At 35.4% G+C, this 18,256-nt stretch overlaps 2 protein-coding genes across 2 annotated transcripts in view; both read left to right on the top strand.

Annotated features, from left to right (window-relative positions):
• Positions 1-15,102, top strand: part of LOC107042398 (retinoblastoma-binding protein 5 homolog) — an 81,053-nt gene extending 65,951 nt beyond the window's left edge. The window contains exon 5 of the mRNA XM_015263431.1: positions 14,769-15,102. Coding sequence (XP_015118917.1) covers positions 14,769-14,854 — 86 coding nt within the window. The 3' untranslated portion in view covers positions 14,855-15,102. The remainder of the gene's footprint in view (positions 1-14,768) is intronic.
• A 31-nt stretch (positions 15,103-15,133) lies between these two features.
• Positions 15,134-17,432, top strand: LOC107042400 (seipin-like). The gene is made up of 3 exons (XM_015263434.1): positions 15,134-15,376; positions 15,497-15,642; positions 17,286-17,432. Exons 1-3 carry the CDS (start codon positions 15,153-15,155, stop codon positions 17,351-17,353), a joined length of 438 nt encoding a protein of 145 aa, XP_015118920.1. The 5' UTR covers positions 15,134-15,152; the 3' UTR covers positions 17,354-17,432.
• Positions 17,433-18,256: the final 824 nt, after the last annotated feature.

The raw sequence follows: 18,256 nt of genomic DNA, 5'->3' as shown, positions 1-18,256 counted from the left end.
CCCACCACCACAAGGGAAGGTATATAAGGACTGCCCCCACACATCGGAGCTCAGAATCGGAGCTCATAGCCCTGAAGATGCAGACTGCAATGTTTGCGAAACGTCGGCGCAATGCTGAAACTCAACGCGGCATCCATCCGGAAGCCAACCACGTCAAATTTTTTTTTTAAATTCAAATTTTGGAAAATCGTTTCATTGAGCATTATGGACACCCGATAAATCTGTATGGACGGGACTAAAATGAACACTCAGAACATTTTCAATAATTGATTTTTAAAAATTGCTTCTTGGCAAAGTCCACAACTGCGAAATTATTCAAGAGTGGGGGAAAAATTGACATCCAAAAAATTTTGTCTGATTCAAAAATAAAGAAAATTTTCAAAGGACATTTTCCAACACAATCGTGTCGGTATCTTTTTATAAAGAAAAATTAGAGTTGGGAAAGATTGACAAACAAACTTCGACTCTATTAAATTTTACATTGAAGTTTGAAATATAAAGTAGCTTTGAATTTCCTGTTTTACTCTTGAAATAACTGAAGTTATTAATTTTTTTTCAATGATCAATTGCAGGCCCTACACATCTGACCTTTTGTCCATTTGCGAAATTTGTAAGATGGCTACTTTTATACTCACAGAGGAAATCACTATAAAATAATACGCGGAGAGGAGGATAAATGAGCAAGGAGAAATTTGATTTATCACCCCCCACAACGAACGTCAAAAATAACTTTTTTTTTTCAATTTGAAAATCGCAATCATGACTAGCGTTTCAGAAATTGAATAAAATTGTTGAAACATAAAAAATTGAGGAAGAAATCGCGGTGTCCATTTTACCCTGTTTTTTCTTATGACGCAGTCTTATGAGATCGTGTTGGTTTCTATGACCTTCAAATGAAGCCGGAAGAGTAGATTTGATCTAATTCAACTCATTATTTAAATCTGGTGTCAATATTGCCCCACCCTTCCCTATAACAATATCTCGAATTAAAAAAAAAAATCGAGGAAATTCTAAAGTGTTCGAGAACGTTCTAGAAAATTCTTAAGTTTTCGAGAAAATTCTAGGAAAATTCTCCGATTTTCAAGAAGATTATAGGGATATCCTTAGCGGTCTAAGTTGATAGTTGGACTCTCCATAATTTCCTGTGTTTGAGAGAAAATTGAGTCAGTTGAGAGTCGGAGTGACGAGGCCAAAAATACATTTTATGTAAACCGATCGACTTTTTTTAACCCGTCAGTAGGCGCGTGGTTCCACCACCGTTCTTGAGACGTGCGATGAGGGAATCGCTCATCGGTTTCTCGTAATAATAGAGCCGAATATCGCCATAGGCAGCGCTGTTCAGCGTTCTGTGGCATGAGCCCTGTACCCGTAATACGTGGAAAATTTCGACCGAGCCGAAGAAAATATTATTTTTCTACTCAACCTTGACCAATAGACGACTTTTATCACCACGAGAGTCAACTAGAAGAGTTACTTGAGGCATATAAAAAAATTGAACAAAATATTTGCGCTTTTATAAAAAAATTTGTGAGGGAATCGCTCACAGCGCGCCTACTGACGAGGTAAAACAGACTATTGGATTTGTTATTTTTAGTGACTTCTTCAATTTCAATCAACTTTTTTCAGAATTGACAAATGGATTTTGGAATTTTGATTCTTAACTATCTCTGAATCTACTCTCAACTTTTTCTTATAGTTGACAGTTGTATTTTTTATTCTCTGTTGTCTTTCAATCGACTCAATTTTTTTGAAAATTGAGAGTTGGATTTTTGATTCTCAATTGTCTCACAATCTACTCTCACCTTTTTTGAGAATTGAAAGTTGAATTTTTTTGTTCATGAAAATATGATTTTTTATTCTTAATTCTCTCTCAATCTACTTGAAAATTTTTGTGAAAGTTGAGAGTTGGATTTTTCATTCTTAATTGTTTTTCAATCTACTCTCAACTTTTTTGAGAATTGAGAGTTGGATTTTTTGCTTCCGAATGGAATCCCTGTATTCGTCAAATCTGAAATTTTCATTTTTTGTGCCAGGATGAGTAATTTTGGTCTCAGGAGTTCGAATATGCAGTTTTTAGATCATGTCCGTATATATATGTAACTTAGTTTTTCGACGATCATTAAAAAAATAATCGTCGAAATCTTTTCAATTATGGCTTAAAATATTCTTTTGGATGTTATCGCGGTCGAGTTCGAAGATAACGGCGATCGCATTATTTGCTTTGAAATTATAGCCTAAAAAGCATTTAATCGAGGTTCAATGAGAGTTTAATCGCGGCTTAATCAGCGTTTAACCAAGGTTTCGTCAAGGTTAAATCAAGATTTAAACAACAGGTCCCGCGGTCAAGCCAAGGTTGACCCATAGTCAACTCAAATGTGACCCGTGGTCAACCCAAGGTTGATCCATGGTCAAGCCACGGTTGACCGATGGTTAAGCCAAGGTTAACCCAAGGCCAAGCTAAAGTTGACCCAAAATTGACCAAAAGTCAATGCAGAGTTGGCCCAAAGTTGACTCACGTTCAACCTTGTTCTTGATCTCTCTAGGCTCTAATGAATGGCCAGGAGTCGATTTTCACATTTTCCACTTTTTTTCGGCTCCTGTTCCTATTTAATTTTAAAAATTTCCGTTCACTAGAAATTTCATTTCAAATTATCTTTGAAAAAGAATCTATTAAAATTATCCTGAGATTAATTTTCAGTTCCGAAAAAGTTGATTGGAAATAAAGAGATCACCAAGAATTACAAATCCAATTCTCAATTTTCAAAAAAGTTGATAATATTGAGAGGAGTTAGCATAAAATGCATTGTAGTCCTCGTTGCTCCAATCCTCAACTGACTCTCAATTTTCTCTCAAACACTGGAAATTATTGACAGCCCAACTATCAACTTGGTTCGCCAGAGTCATTCCTATAATTTTTTCGAAATCCGGAAACTTTTCATGGCATTTTCCTGAAAATCTAAGAATTTTCAAGAGCCCCGTATGAAAAAATTTATTATAAAAATCTAGCCAATTTGTTAGAAATTTCTATTGCAGTTTGTATTGATTTTTCTACTAGTTTCTGGCCAATTCTAGTAAAATATTCAATAGAAAATATTCAATAGAAAAAGTCAATGGAATTCGATTTTTCTATGTAACTTATTCTCTTCAGATATTTTCTATAGAATGTCCTTGGCTCAAATTTTCTAAGTTTTTTTGTAGCGAAGCTACTTTTATATTTATTTCACACCATTTCAATGCATTGTTTTCGAGTTCGGCTTAGCAACCGAATTTCGTACCGTGATACGTGTCGCCGATATATCGCTGTCCTTGTCGCAAGACATCCCCGCGACGATTCGTAATAATTCGGACATCCTCGATCGGATGATCTAATACCGTTGTCGCGGGAGCACACTCTCGCTCCAGCTCTCATGGTGTAAACCAAAGTTACTTTCGCTGTGAATAAATTCAATTCGATATATACGCCAATTACGAGTGTTATAACTTACAAAACCCTTCTATCCTGCACCGAACCCCACATTTTTTTTCAGTCTATTTTCCTTTTGTTCTGATCGAGAAAATCAAACGAAAAAAGTTAGAAAATTTGAGAAGAGGAAATTCTATAGAAAATATCTCAATAGAATAAGTTATATAGAAAAAAAATCGAATTCTGTTGACTTTTTCTATTGAATATTTTTTGCTAAACATCTCAATAGAATCGGCCAAAAACTAATTGAGAGTTCAATAGATATCCAATAGAATTTTCTAACCAATTCGCTAGGTAAATATTTCTATTAACCCTCGATCACTCGCGCTCGGCCGCCAGCCTTCGGTCATCGCACGGTTAGCGCAGCGCCGGTGGAGACAGACATATAATGCCTAGACCGCGCATGTGGTGGGGGAAGCTGTACAGATTTAGGCAGAGAGAGATGCTGTCAGTCCCTACTTATCCTTGTTCAGCAGTGCTGAGAGTGGGAAGAGAGATGCTGCAAGGTGGGAGTAAAAATTCAACTGTGTAGGGGAAACCACGGAGAAACGTTTTCCCATCGTTTTATCGCAAATTAATCTATTTTTTTTTCATCATTAGAATTCGTGACAATTGAAAAAATTGTAAAAATATTAGAATGGTGAATTTTCGTTGTGTGTGTGGTGTTGAACGATCAGCTGTCACTGCGGATCTCACTTTCCATAAGTATGATATAGTATAAATTACCTTTTTCGAGGACCATAAAACTAATAATGGCAGTGTCTATCCGCACGCTCTACGGTAAATTTTACCGTGGATTCACGGTAGATTCTCACTCACATCTTGTCTGACATCTCTGCTATGAACTCTGATTTTCAACTCTGGCAGTTCAGTTGGAAACCAGAGTTGTGACAACATTGTCCAGTGGGGTCTAGAAGTCTCCCCTGGTTCAAAACCATCTTTAGAGGCATCAGCACGCCATTCCTCAACCCGCCCTTTCATTTGAGCCCAAAAAAATATTCATATCTTGTCTGACATCGCTGTTATAAACTCTGGTTTTCAATTAAAAACCAGAGTTTGTAGCGGAGATGTCAAACTACATGTGAATGTTATTTTGGGCTGAAATGAAAGAGCGGGTCAAGAAACGGCGTGCTAATGTCTCTAAACATGACAAATGTCTGAAGATGTCTGTTTTCAATTGAAAAGCAGAGTTGTGACAACATTGCCCAGTGGGGTCTAGGAGTCTCCCCTGGTTCAAAACCATCTTTAGAGGCATCAGCACGCCATTTCTCGAAACGCTCTTTCATTTGAGCCCAAAAAAACATTCATATGTAGTCTGACATCTCTGCTACAAACTCTAGTTTTCAACTCTGGTTTTCAATTAAAAACCAGAGTTTATAGCAGAGATGATCTTGGTTTTTAATTGAAAACCAGAGTTGAAAACTAGTTTGTAGCAGAGATGTCAGACTACATGTGAATGCTTTTTTGGGCTCAAATGAAAGGGCGAGTCTCAAAATGGCGTGCAAATGTCTCTAGGGATGATTTTTAACCAGGGGAGACTCCTACAGCCGACTGGACAATGTTGGCACAACTCTGTTTTTCAACTCTGAAACTAGAGTTGTGCCAACTCTGGTAGGAGTCTCCCCTGGTTGGGAGATCACCCTTAAAATCATTTGCACTATATTTCGGCACCCACTCCTGCACTCGGACCCCGTTAGACAAATATGAATATCGTTAAGATAACGTTCACATAAAATGTAAAAAACTATTCATTTCATCTTTTATTTGCGTTTAGTCCGTTATTTATTTTATTTTTTATTTGCGTTAATCTATACTGATATTCGTATTCGAGAAAATTTGTTTACTAGTCTACTGTCTCCATATCACTTATTAGTTGATTCGATGTGTCTAGTTTATTGTCTAGATTTAATTTGAGAAGTAAAAGTTTAGGGTCCACTATCTCCCATATATCCACGGTAGAAATTACCTTGAATCCACGGGAAAACGTCCCGTATATCCACGGTCAAAGTTACCGTGGAGCGTGTGAATAGACACTGCCAATAATAATACCAAATTATAATCATTGACTCGAGGATAATAATTGAGACCTACATCCTGAAACTATTGACATGTGATCCTTAAAATTTTTGAGTGTCATTACGTACAACAATGTATAGATGCAGTGTTTATTTTTCATGTATAAATGGTAATATTGCCTGATAATGAGCGTTTGCAATAGAGAATGTTATTTGGAGTGTTATCATTTGATTCAGTGTGTAGAGCCGGCTCACGATTTAAAAAAGTTGGATGAAAAGCGTTTTTCTGCACAAATTAAGGGATGTGAATTATTCCTCAAATATCCAAGAGAACAATCAATCAGAGGAGAAAGGTCTGACAACATTTTTCTGTCATCCTGATGGGGATTTAACAGATATTCTTTTAATAGTCTTCGAATTTAGTCTAGTTCTTGAATCTCTCATATTCATGTTATTTCCACGCCCGTGGTATCGAAGTTGAGTGTATTATTTTAAACGGACTTCACAAGTCTAGTCCTCACAAAACGCAGAAAATGCGCACCCGCAGTACAATTTATTCGAGTTCTAATATAACAATTACAAACCGACTGCGGGGAAAAATTTGGTATTTGAAATTTGAAAAAAATATCCATTTTTATTCTACGGAATCTAAGGAACATTTTGAAAAAAGAAAGGTTTGAATCCAATGAAAATTGTGGTGCGGGGGGCATTTTGAAGCGAAAAACACGAAACACGTCGTTTTTCTTCAATCTATGGGGTAAAATGGGTTGGGTAGAGAATGTTTCTTTATTTTTAAGTACTCCATGATATATCAAGAGTCGCTCAATAGTTATTTCCATCAATCGAAGAGTTTCAAATTTCACTTGGGTCTTTCCTTAAGCCCGTATCAAATTGATTTCCCCAAGGGATTTTTTACATTCGACAATCGTACTCGCATGGGAGGGGACGTCGTGCCAGCATTCATATTCCATGAATAAATAGAAAACATGACTATTTTTTACACTTGAATATTTTTATTTGTATCATTTTCTGGCTACCTCGCTTGTACTTCCCATGTACTTCCCATGCCTTCCCACTCTTTCCCCTTCTACTCATTCAAATCTACCAATCAGCCATAACTAGCCTCCCCTCCAGAGAACTGTTAGACAGAGAAGGGTAGGGACCATGATTCTCTCTCTGTCTAAATTTCCCAGATCTGTGTTGTATAGGGGATACACTGAAATGTAGTATATACTGGAAAGGGCACTGCCATGCTAGGCCCGTAAGCGGAAAACGAGCTAGAGAGAGGTAGATTTTCAAGGATACCTGTCTCACTCTAGCAGGCGTTGCGCATGAGTAGAACGAGCATGTACATGCGAGTTAAAAAGCTTATGTACTCTGAGTGGTGCACACTCAATTGTTGCTATTTACGTCTTGGCGATAATTGTCCCATTGTGAGAATAAAAAAATATCCTCTAATCCACGAACAGCTATTTCGTAGAAAATTAGAGGAAAAATCGTGTATTTTGATGTTGTCTTCATTGGATTTCTCATGTATTCTTCATGCATTAAAAAAATTCACAATTACAATATTCTCATTTTTTATTGCAGTATTGGGACAACTAGATATAAAAAGATTTCAATTCAACTCCTCCACACACGAGGCATTTTCCTGAACTTGAGAGTCCCTGGAATTCCCTCAAAATAAAACCTATATCATTCAATTTATACTTTCTGTTTCAGGAATTATACTGGACATACCTAAATTTCAAAATCCGAATACTGATGACGATATCGACTCAGAGGATTTCGATACACCTTCAGATTGATTGAACAAATAATCTCTTGAATTGTATATTTTTTTGTATTTTTCCCATGTGGAATTATTTTAATTAAATTGTAAATGGCCCGAGTATTATTACATTGGAAAAAAATGATCAATTCTGTTATAATGATGCAACAAAAAAAATTGAACGCCAATACTGAATTCTATACGTTCTAGAAGGTAAGAAAACTTTTTGAGCGGACGGTACGAGAGAGATAGGTATCCTTGAAAATCGCCCCTCTCTATCGGCTCGCGTCAGGCGGATCAGTGCCCTTTCCAGTATATACTACATTTCAGTGAGGGGATATGGGGAATGCGCGGTCTAGGTGTTATATGTCTATGGGTGGAGTAAGGGTGGGTTTTCACTCGTAGCGGACGTGGTGGTTTGCAGAATTACTATCTTGCGGAACCAATCTGATGGTAGTGCGCCAAGGCTCTGGAGTATGAAATAGCAAATTATTCATTGATGTAGACACAAAAAATGTAGACCTAAAAAAGTTCATTACCAAAATTTTTTAACTTGCTTTCGGTTACGAGATATTGAACAAAAAATGGACTCAACCGACTCGGCTAATTTCATTATAGAATATTCATCTCTACATGAAATACTTACGCCGCTTTATATAATCGTCAAGAGAGAAATGTTGACTGCAAACTTTCATGTTTTCATCGAAAATTCCTCTCAGTTTCAATGCTTCCATCCACTTGTTCCGTAAAATTAAATCGGATGGAAAACTATGGAAACTTAAATTCAGATTATCCTTTACTTTGCACTGTGGAACACAGCATCCTCTTTTTGAATTCTTGCGATAATTGTTCTGTGCCATTTTCATAAAGAATCGCCAGGTTATAAGATCAAAATTTAATTCACGGCTTGTACTTGAAACAATTTGACATTTCATCACTATTTGAGGTTAGGGTTCTGAGCAGCTCCGCAAGTTAGTAGTTCTCCACGGTCCCGCATTTTGGGCCATAGCGCTGATGGCGGTTTTGCGATCGTGAATTCAGCGACATATTCGAGCGGAAGGCGCCAAAATTCGAACATTGCTTTGTTTATTTCCTCCCAAAACCCCAAATTTTCAGCATAATTGAATATGCACTCCGCCTAGTCTGTAATTTCTCATTGAATTTGGATCCAATTATTGAACTTATATTGAAGAATTATCCAATTTTCAAATTTTGGCGCCTTTCGGTTAGGTATGTCTCGCTGACTTTAACGGACGAGTCGCTGTCATTTGCGGGCTGTCCGCTAGGAGTGAAAACCCACCCTAAACCGAGCGCGCTGTTATCACGTTGGCGCCTACCGCTACGTGCGCCTTTCAAATGTGGCAGAGAATGAAGCTGTGAATGTAGCTCGCTCGAGTGGTCGACAGAGATTCACTCGCACCGGGCGGAGCGGCGCGGCGTACTTTTCTGTCCGTTCGACATTTCGAAAAAAACAAACAATGCCAACGCTCAATAAAAAGATTGAACTAGGGACTCTAATTTTTCAGAATTTTTAAGCGTCAAGAAACACTAAAATATAAATAGACAAAAACGGGCGGCGCCGCGCTCATTGAGCGAGTAATCGCGGGCAAATTTTTTCATCTGTGACTTTCTAGAAAACCCAAGCATTTTCTAGAATTTTCTATAAAACTGGAGAATTTCTTCGAATTTTTCAAGGAATCGGAGAATTCGCCCAAAAACGTTTTAAGAATTGAATCTTGGTTTTTTTTGTTGATTATTTTTCTCACTCGGATTTCAGCCAATCAGAGCCCAGTATTTGAGGCTGTCAAACAGTTTTATTTGGGAAATTTCTAAAAATTTCCGCAAGTAATACCACGAGAGCTTCAAAATTATCGAGCAATTTCCGATAGGTTCGTTGCAAACAAAAGAAGGAGTCAAGTTTTTCCTGAAAAACTTGACGACTTCGTTTGTGTGCAGAGAACCTTAAGGGAATTATTTGATTAATTTCGAAGCTCGAGTAGTATTCGGGTGGGAATTTTCCCATCCAAATGTCGGCCAAAAGAATTACACTATAAGACAAAATCCATCTGACAGTTCCAACCAGGGTTCACTCGACCACGGAATCTTTTGTTTTCCACAAATATAGTCAACATGAAAAATTACCAGTTGAATTATCAAAAATTATCAGCTGAACACCGTGTTAACTATATGAAATAACAGTCGAATAGTGCAATTCTATTGGCTGATATTTCGATGAGGAAAATTCCCAACGGAAATTCACTAGTAGCTTTTCAAATGTTTCTGATCTTTCAATGCATTCCACGTTTAATATTCTGTGTGACAGATAAAAAAAAGTGGGTTATAAATATGTATGGTTGTGTAAATGTATCCGGATGCTGTTCATTGCACTCTGCTTGGCCGAAATCCGAGTGGAAAAATAATTCGTCAAATACCCCTCGTGCTTCAAAATTATTGGATATTTTCCGATAGCTTCGTTGCCTAGGTACGATTGTATCAAATTCTGCAGGTTTAAAATCCCGAGTGTGATGCACTGGTGGTATTACTATTGAAAATAGGATTTTTGATTCTCAATTATTTCTCCATTGTTTCAAAAAAGTTGACAGTTGGATTCTTAATTTTCAATTAACTCTCAATTCACTAAGAGTAGATTGGGAGACAATTGAGAATCAAAAATCCAACTCTGAAAAAAGTTGAAAGTACATTCAGAGATACCTGCGAATCAAAATTCAAAAATCAAATTTTCAATCCCGATAGTAAAGTTGATAGTAAAGAGGGCAACTGGCATAAAATGAATTTTACGCCTCGTCACTCCAACTTTCAACTAACCTTGAATTTTCTCTCAAAAACCAGAAATTATCCAGAGTCCAACTCTCCGCAAGAGCCAAGTTTCCGAGAGCGTTCCAGAAAATTCTCCGGTTTTTATTGGATTATGGGGTTTAAAAAAAAAAAGAAACACCTTTTATCTATGTGAACACTTTAATTGAAAAATCTCTAAGACTCTACACAGTCAGGAGGTAGTTGACACTATGAATATCTACGAGAGACTAAAAGATAGTTGCTAGTGAGGCCCAGGGCTAATATAGACCTAGGAGGGCAATATAATTTCCACCCCCTGAAGCAAACGCTTGGACTTTCCTCTTGACCCGCCTGGTCGCCAGATGTACTTGTGGGAAAAACCCACATTTGGGCAAAATCCCTCATTAAAAGTCCCGAGAGGACTTTTCCCCCATTTTACACTCTCAGGGAAGACCCCATAGCAACATAAAGCAATAAACCTTTCCTTAACATAAAAGAACTTGGGAGAGTGAATTTTGGTCTCGGGGAAAACCCTGAAATCCAACAGTTTTCGAGAAAATCCGTCGATTTTCAAAAAAAAAATCGGAAAAATTCTCCAATTTTCTAAAAAATTTCAATTAGTGTTCCAGTTTTATAAAAAAATCAAAAAAATTATTAGGTTTTTGGAAACGTTCTAGGAAATTCTCCGGTTTTCTAAAAAATTCAAGAAAATTCAAGGTAATTCTCAGATTTTCTACTAAATTGCACGAAGTTCGCCGATTTTCTAATAAGTTCGGAAGAATTCTACGGTTATCTAGAAAATTTGATGAAATTCATCGATTTCTAATAAATTCGAGGGAACCCTCCGGTTTTCTAGACAATTCGACAAAATTCTCCTTTTTTCGAGAAAATTCTCCAGTTTATTAAAGAATTTGCGAAAATTCTGCGTTTTTATAAAAAATTGGAGAAAACTATCCAGTTTCCTGAAAACTCTGAAAAAATTCTCCGGCTTGAATTTGAAAGAAGAATTTTTGATTTTCAATTATCTCTCAATATACTTTCAACTTTTTTGAGGACTGAGAATTTGATTTTTTTTTTTTTTGAAAATAGCATTGTCATAGAGGTGGGGAAATTGTGACAGTTGTGGAAAACGTCTCGTCATATGACCGTCAATGATGGTCACATGACCGTCATATGACGGGTCATGTAATGCATTCGCAGCTCTATATGAATCTTATTTTTTCAAAAACCGAATTCTCAACTCTGTGGAAAAGTTGAGTGTAAATTGAAAGGCAATTGAAAATCAAAATAGTATATTTCGTAACGAGTGCAAAAAAGTGTTTTTTGGCGAGTGGGAGGTTTATATCACGAGCCGAAGGCGAGTGATATAATCCCTCGAGCTAAAAAACATTTTTTCACGAGTTACGAACAATATTTTTCATCACAATGTGGCGGAAATTGGACTTTTAGGCACGCGGAGCGGGATAATTGAGATAATTCAGATAATTGAGAATCAAAAATCCCATTGTCAAAAAAAAAAAATCCAGTTCTCAACTCTCAGAAAAACTTGAGATTAGATTGCGAGATTTTTCAGAATCAATAATCCAATTTTCAACTCTAAAAAGAAGTTGAGAATACATTGAGAGATAATTGAGAATCAAAAATTCAACTCTCAACTTTTTTTGCGAATTGAGAGTTACATTTTTTTGTTTTTGAAAATCGGATTTTTGATTAGAGAATCGGCGAACTTTCGCAAATTTTCTATATTGGAGCTTTTCCCGAAATTTAGCGCAAATACGGTGGTTTTCATTTGTTTTGTTGTTTTTTTTGTTATTATTATTATTAAAAGAGGTTGCAAGAGGTGCAATTGCCACAGCGCATCCTGAGATATGCAATCTTTTGGGTAAATATATGTTTTCAAATATCTCATGAACGGTTCCCGGATTGTTTTCGCCCGGAAAAAATTTCCCTGGAATCATTTCCCCCGCAATGATTTCCCCTTACCACTGAACATGAAGGTTACACATACACGTATTACTCCTCCAAAATCAGTCCATTCTTATTACTTCGATGTAACGTCAACGGCATTGTCTTCAGAAGAAACAATTAACTCACTTGTTGCCATCACAAAACCTCAAGGCACACTGAATACTCTCACTCACGTAAATACATCAAACTCACGGCATTCGATCGACCCTTCCCCCAATAATTTCACTTGTATTATAGCAAGATTTACTTGTATGTGTATATTTTTGTTTTAAAATGAACGGAGTGGGTATGTGTGTTCGTATATTCAAGAAGACAACAACCTAATTGCTCTAAAATGACAATTGCTTCTACATCTAGTATTCCATTAATTTCCAACAATGAAATAAATTCATTCATTCATTTTTCATATCCAGAAAAACAAAATTGAGGGGAAATTATCAGGGGAAAAAAATCCGGGGAAATAATTTCCGGGAAATTTTTTCCGGGGGAAAACAATCCGGTCACCCTCATAAACTACTTGCCGCATTTCAATTTTTTTTTTCAAAATACTCGTCTCGGTAGCTACTATCTGGATCAATCAAAATATATATATTCGTTCATGCAAAGTTTCCGAGATTTCCGCGTTTTTTCGTTTTTAATTTTTTTTTCATTCTTGTACGCCCGATAACTTGAGAACAAATGGGGATAGCAAGTTGCAACTTGATATAATTATAGATCTTAAAATACTGAAGGTTGGTATTTTAGATAGACACAACCGGCCGAACAGTATCGGAGATATTCAACCTTTTGTATAAATCGTTTTCATTAAAAGGTGAATATTTTCCTGTAGACACGCGGTAGCATGTGGGTACGATTGTATGCCTGTCACAACGTATAAAAAAATTCAATAGAAAATCTTAGCGTATTCACTAGAAAATTCTATTGGAATTCTTTAGAAATTCTATGGCAATTCTAGTAAAGCTAGAGAATTCTCGTTAAAATTGTATTTGTTTTTTATGCAGATTCTATTAAATATTTGATAGGAAAAAGTCAATAGATTTCAATTTTTTTGTTTCAATTTTTCGGTTGAGATTTTTTCTTTTAAAACTATTGAGCACGGATTTTCCCAGTTTTTTCAGCTATATTTCGTTTTGTTTTGCATTGCAGGATCCGAGTGAAAAAAACTTAAAAAATTCATGCTCAAACATTCTTACAAAAAACTTCCAAGAGGATATTCATATCGAAAAATCGAAATCTATTGACTTTTTCCTATCAAATATCTCATAGAATCGGCACAAAAAACAAATAGAATTTTAACGAGAATTTTGTAGAATTTTAATAGAATCCTAATAGAATTTCTAGAGAATTCCAATAGAATTTTCTAGCGAATTTCATACGTTTTTCTACTGAATTTTGTTATACGTGAAGGATAGGGAATTGCTACGGATCTATTCGGAAGCTTACTACCAATAGAATTGGTAGAAATATAAGAGAGAAAAAAACTAATAACGCAAGTAACGGTCACATTCCTTCTGTCGGATAGGCTCTAACACCTACTTGTTTATGGTTAATTTTCTAAAAATTAATCACCAAACATCCAAGTTGTCACAGACATACATACAGACATGGCTAACAGCATCATTTCTTCGCATTTTGTAACATTTCCAATCAATATTAGAAAATCGAAAAATCGGTCAAATACAAAGCTTCCATTCGGAAGCAAAAAGGATGAAAGCTGAAGCTAAAAATCTAAAATTTCGCCACATAATTGGTATTACTTTGGACCACTTCTGGGTACAATTTCAGCTCAATCTCTCAAATAGTTTCCGAGGTACACCGATTTTTCAAAAATCTTTTTTCTTAGCATCTTTACAACTACGTGACTGAATTGATTTTTCTTGACGTCAGAACATTTCCTGTGATAATATCGATCAAATTAACTCATAATATTGCTATATAATTAGGGACTGTTTGGTAATAATCAACATTTTTCGTTTTATGAAAAAATCGTTCGATTTTTTTCAGGAGTTGGTCCGCGATAACGCCCGAAAATTTTTTAATAGGATATTGAATTGCTGAAATTGTGGTTCTTATGATATTACAGGATTAAATTGTGGGTAGGCAAAATGGGACAAGTTGTTTTTAGAAGATATTTAACTTTTTATGAAAAACTGTTTTGTACAATTTCTTCCAAATTACTGGTCCGATTAATTTTTTTTTTCAAAATACTTGTCTTGTCGCCCCCTATCAAAATCAATTAAAGTATTAATATCTGTTCATATAAAGTTTTCGAGATATTTGCATTTTCCTATTTTTTCCAAATGAGAGTTAATGTGGCGTTCCATAATACACATAAAACTTGGAATAAATATCTGAGATTTTGGCTACTAATTAGTATTATTGAGTCGCACTGGTTTACAAAATTTTGTGTCGATCGATTCAATACATCGTTATATAGTGCAATCCATACAAAAATCTTTGTTTTTATAAAGTCACACACCGTCATGTTATAGATTATTTTCGCCTCTGGGGGCTTATTCTTGACGTGTTTTGATTATTAACTCAATAACAAAGTGACAGAAACAAGAATTTCATTCGGGGTTTCTTCCTCCCTAGAACACCCTTAAGTACCCTCACGGTATGTACTATCAGCTATCAGTAATTGGATTATGGGTCATCCTATATATGCAGAGTACTTTCTCAATCCGTTCAAAATTCGGCTTCTTTTACCTATTCACTTATGAAATAATTAATAACATACTTTTCTCATCAATAGAAACTCATCCTCTATTGAACAAAGGAAAGGATAAACCAGCAGCCAAGAAAGGACGACCCCGACTCGAGCACCGTAAGGGCAAATAAGAATTATTGATTTCATATTGTCCCTCTACTGAAAGTTGAACATAGGTGACTGGAAAGTGCTGCCTCTTACAACTGAATACTGAAGTAAAACACGTTCAAAGGTTATATTTCTTATTGGACTTATTTTGATGGGAAGACTAATCATTCGTGACAAAGATAAAAAGCCAACAGCCATTTGAAGTGTTATCAAATATATACCTCCACATAAATGTAACTGAAATTTCAAGATTAAAGAGTTGATCACGTGAGCAAAGTGAATCCCTGTTAGAGGATTAGTGCTACTTCTACGTTAGTAAACATGGTATTTTCGCGACTAATACAACATTTCAGCGAAAAATGGTTTAACATCCAGAAACAAACATCAGACAATGTACAACTCGCCCAAATTGCACTTTTCCGTGGTGGTATTATTTTCATTACTTCGGTTGTCGTAGTCTGGATATCAATATTTCTGTATACAGCATTTTACTATGCATATATGCCGAGTATGTTGCATATACGACCAGTACATTTGGAATTCGAGTAAGCAATTTATATGATATTCTAAATTGATAAAAATCATGTTATTTTTATACTACGAATTTTGATTGATTTTTTTTTCAATTGAAAATCAAAGCATATTTCATTTATCGCAATGCTTAGATCTTGTGAGGGAGGCAAAGGAATCTGTAGTTATCCATCAGCAAAAGTACAATTGACCAAGAAACAACAACTACTGATGATTGGTCAACCGTACAAAGTGAATTTACATCTTGAGTTGCCCGAGTCTCCAGCTAATAAAGAACTCGGTAAAAAAAATAATTATGATATTAAATTATTTTTATAGGTGGGAATGAGGCAGAATGAAAACTGAAAAATCAATTCTTCTGATGAAGTCGTGGAACATAATGCGTCGATCTATGATTTTTCATTAATAACTGTGCAAACATTCTTCTGTATTCTGTATTTTTCCCGGGCTACTCGATCAAACCTTAGACGTTTTTAAGGGTCCTGTGATAATACAGAATGTAAATATAACAGTCGAAATAACATCTTTCATTGTTACTATGGAAGCATTTCGATGATGAGCGAGTTCTGCAGAAAATTTGAATTTATTAATCTTGTAAGCTTTTGTCATAATTGAAAAAATCCTGAGTTAAAAATATCTCTGATGATTGTCTCCTATAACTACTCATCATACGAATTGTATCATATGCAACACATTAAAAAAAACAATTTGTTGCCGGTCATGTTTTGCCACGTTATTTTGCCTGGATTATTTTCTCATCAATAATTTCTTTCCTACTAGAAATTGATTAATTGCACCTTGGAGAGGTCCATCTTCCCCCAGTCTCCCGCGTCAATTTGATATTTTATTGATTACTTGCATTTGAATGCATTGAAACGTCTCATAATAATTGAATAGTTCATATTTACAACTATTGATTTTTCAGCCTCGTTCGTGTCGTAAAAATAAAAAAAAAAGGTTTTTACGGATATGTACGCAATAGGTTGTGCTTGAATAAAACAAAAGAAAAAAAGGAATTTTGCAGATAAAACCATATGAAATAATAACTAGATGTTAATAATCACATGTAAATGGGGTTCCTGTTTTGAGTATACATACGTTAAAATTTTTGATTTGATTATAATTCAATGAGATGGTATTAACAATGAAGGAATAAACATTTCAAAGTTTGCACGCAAACCTCCGATCGCTAATAGGAAATTTGAGAGAGAAATTTAGCTTTTACTAAACTGATTGAAACGTCTGCTAGTATCAATTTTGATGCACACTATAAATACATTGCATAATAAGAGTTAGCGTGAGAACCCTGCCCATTCAATTGATTGATCACAATACTGCTCAGCTAAGTGAAATGTCAATTACTGAGTACCACCTTCTTTTCAACATTTCCACATCTATCGTATTGCTCCATAATCCAAAATAATGATTTCCAGATTTTATTAACAACAGACCCGACCAATCTATTTTGAACAACAACAAGAACCACTTTTCAATCTGTGTAGTTGAAAATGTGAGCTTAAAAAGAATTTCCAGTTGTTCATGTTGATCCATATAAAAAGTTATCAAACCCATCTCCAGATAACCAGAAATTAACATTGCTTTGAATGAGTGAAAATAGAAAAAAATGTAAGGATCTTTAGGAAACTAGAAGCAGCAAGATGGATCCTTTCTAGGGGTACTTTCTTATTGTTCAAAATGTTCCCAGAACCGAGCTGATTTATGTTTTTTCTCCGTTAGGAAGAATTTACATAATTACCTCAAGCCCTAGAAATATGGGCTGAAGAATCTTATAATTTTAAATACAAATTCTCTTCAGGTTGTAGAGAAAATGTATACATTTAATCTCAATTCTTATCCCGATTATTCCTCTTCTGCTCCTAGAAAATTAAATAATATCAATTTCTCTGTTATACGTTTTCACAGGAATCATGAAGATTGAAAGAACAAGTAGGGGGCAGCGAGCATGTGGCAGTGAATATCTCACTCATTAATTTTTTGATACTTTCTTCGCCATCAATAAATGGATGGTGGGCTTCCAAATGGTTTTTAGCGCAATAAAATTTGATTTTGCTAAAATTGAGCGCGTAGAAGGATTTTCAGCGAAGTCCTGAAAAATTAAAATATTTCAAAAAATTCGTGTGTCGGGGTATATATATATATATTGAGAATTGAGATAGGAGACATCGAGACGAATATTTTGAAAAAACAATTGAAATCGGTTGAGCAGTTTTTTATATATTCTGGAAAATCGTTTTTGATACAAAGTTGAATATCTCTTAAACTAATCATCTGATTCAGCTCATCTTCAACACGAAACATTGTTGTAATAAGAGGAAACCTTATGCCAAATTTCAGGTTGACACGTTGATTTTTTTTAAACTGAGAGTGCGTACAAGGTTTCTTAGCGAAAAACCAAAAAATTGAAATATTTCGAAAACTTTGTATGGCGGGATATATATTTTTTGATTGGTCAAGACGACATCGAGTCGAATATTTAAAAAAAAAAAATGGTAATCGGTTGGACAGTTTTCGAGATATCTGTGAACAACCATTCAGAAACAAATGTCCATTTCTCCAAAACGGCTGGGTCGATTGAGCTGAACTTGAACATAGAGTTAGTCCTTATTAATACCCATAATCTGACAAAATTTCAGATTTTTTGCAATTACTTTAGCCCTTTTGCTTCCGAATGGAAGCATTGTATTTGTCGGATTTTGACATTCTCTAATTTTGCCTGGAAATGATGTAGAATGGTATGAAACGTAAAGAAATGATGTTTTTAGAAAATGTCTGTATGTCCGTGTCCGAGGATTCGGTTTTTGGGTGGTCACTTTTTAGAAAATATAACATTAATACGGTGAAACTTATTGATATAAATTTGAAATTTTGTCCAA

Source organism: Diachasma alloeum, unplaced genomic scaffold (assembly GCF_001412515.2).
Source record: "Diachasma alloeum isolate Michigan unplaced genomic scaffold, Dall2.0 Dall_scaffold_00446, whole genome shotgun sequence".
In the NCBI taxonomy this organism is placed as follows: domain Eukaryota; kingdom Metazoa; phylum Arthropoda; class Insecta; order Hymenoptera; family Braconidae; genus Diachasma; species Diachasma alloeum.
The sequence above is the reverse complement of the archived record's forward strand: the minus strand, read 5'-3'. Positions and strand labels throughout refer to the sequence as shown.

Excerpts from the sequence above, each read along its gene's own strand:
- LOC107042400 (XM_015263434.1), top strand. The coding sequence starts at position 15,153 with ATGGTATTTTCGCGACTAATACAACATTTCAGCGAAAAATGGTTTAAC. Across the intron at positions 15,377-15,496 it reads CCAGTACATTTGGAATTCGA|ATCTTGTGAGGGAGGCAAAG; the intron begins GTAAGCAATTTA and ends CGCAATGCTTAG. Across the intron at positions 15,643-17,285 it reads TCCAGCTAATAAAGAACTCG|GAATCATGAAGATTGAAAGA; the intron begins GTAAAAAAAATA and ends ACGTTTTCACAG.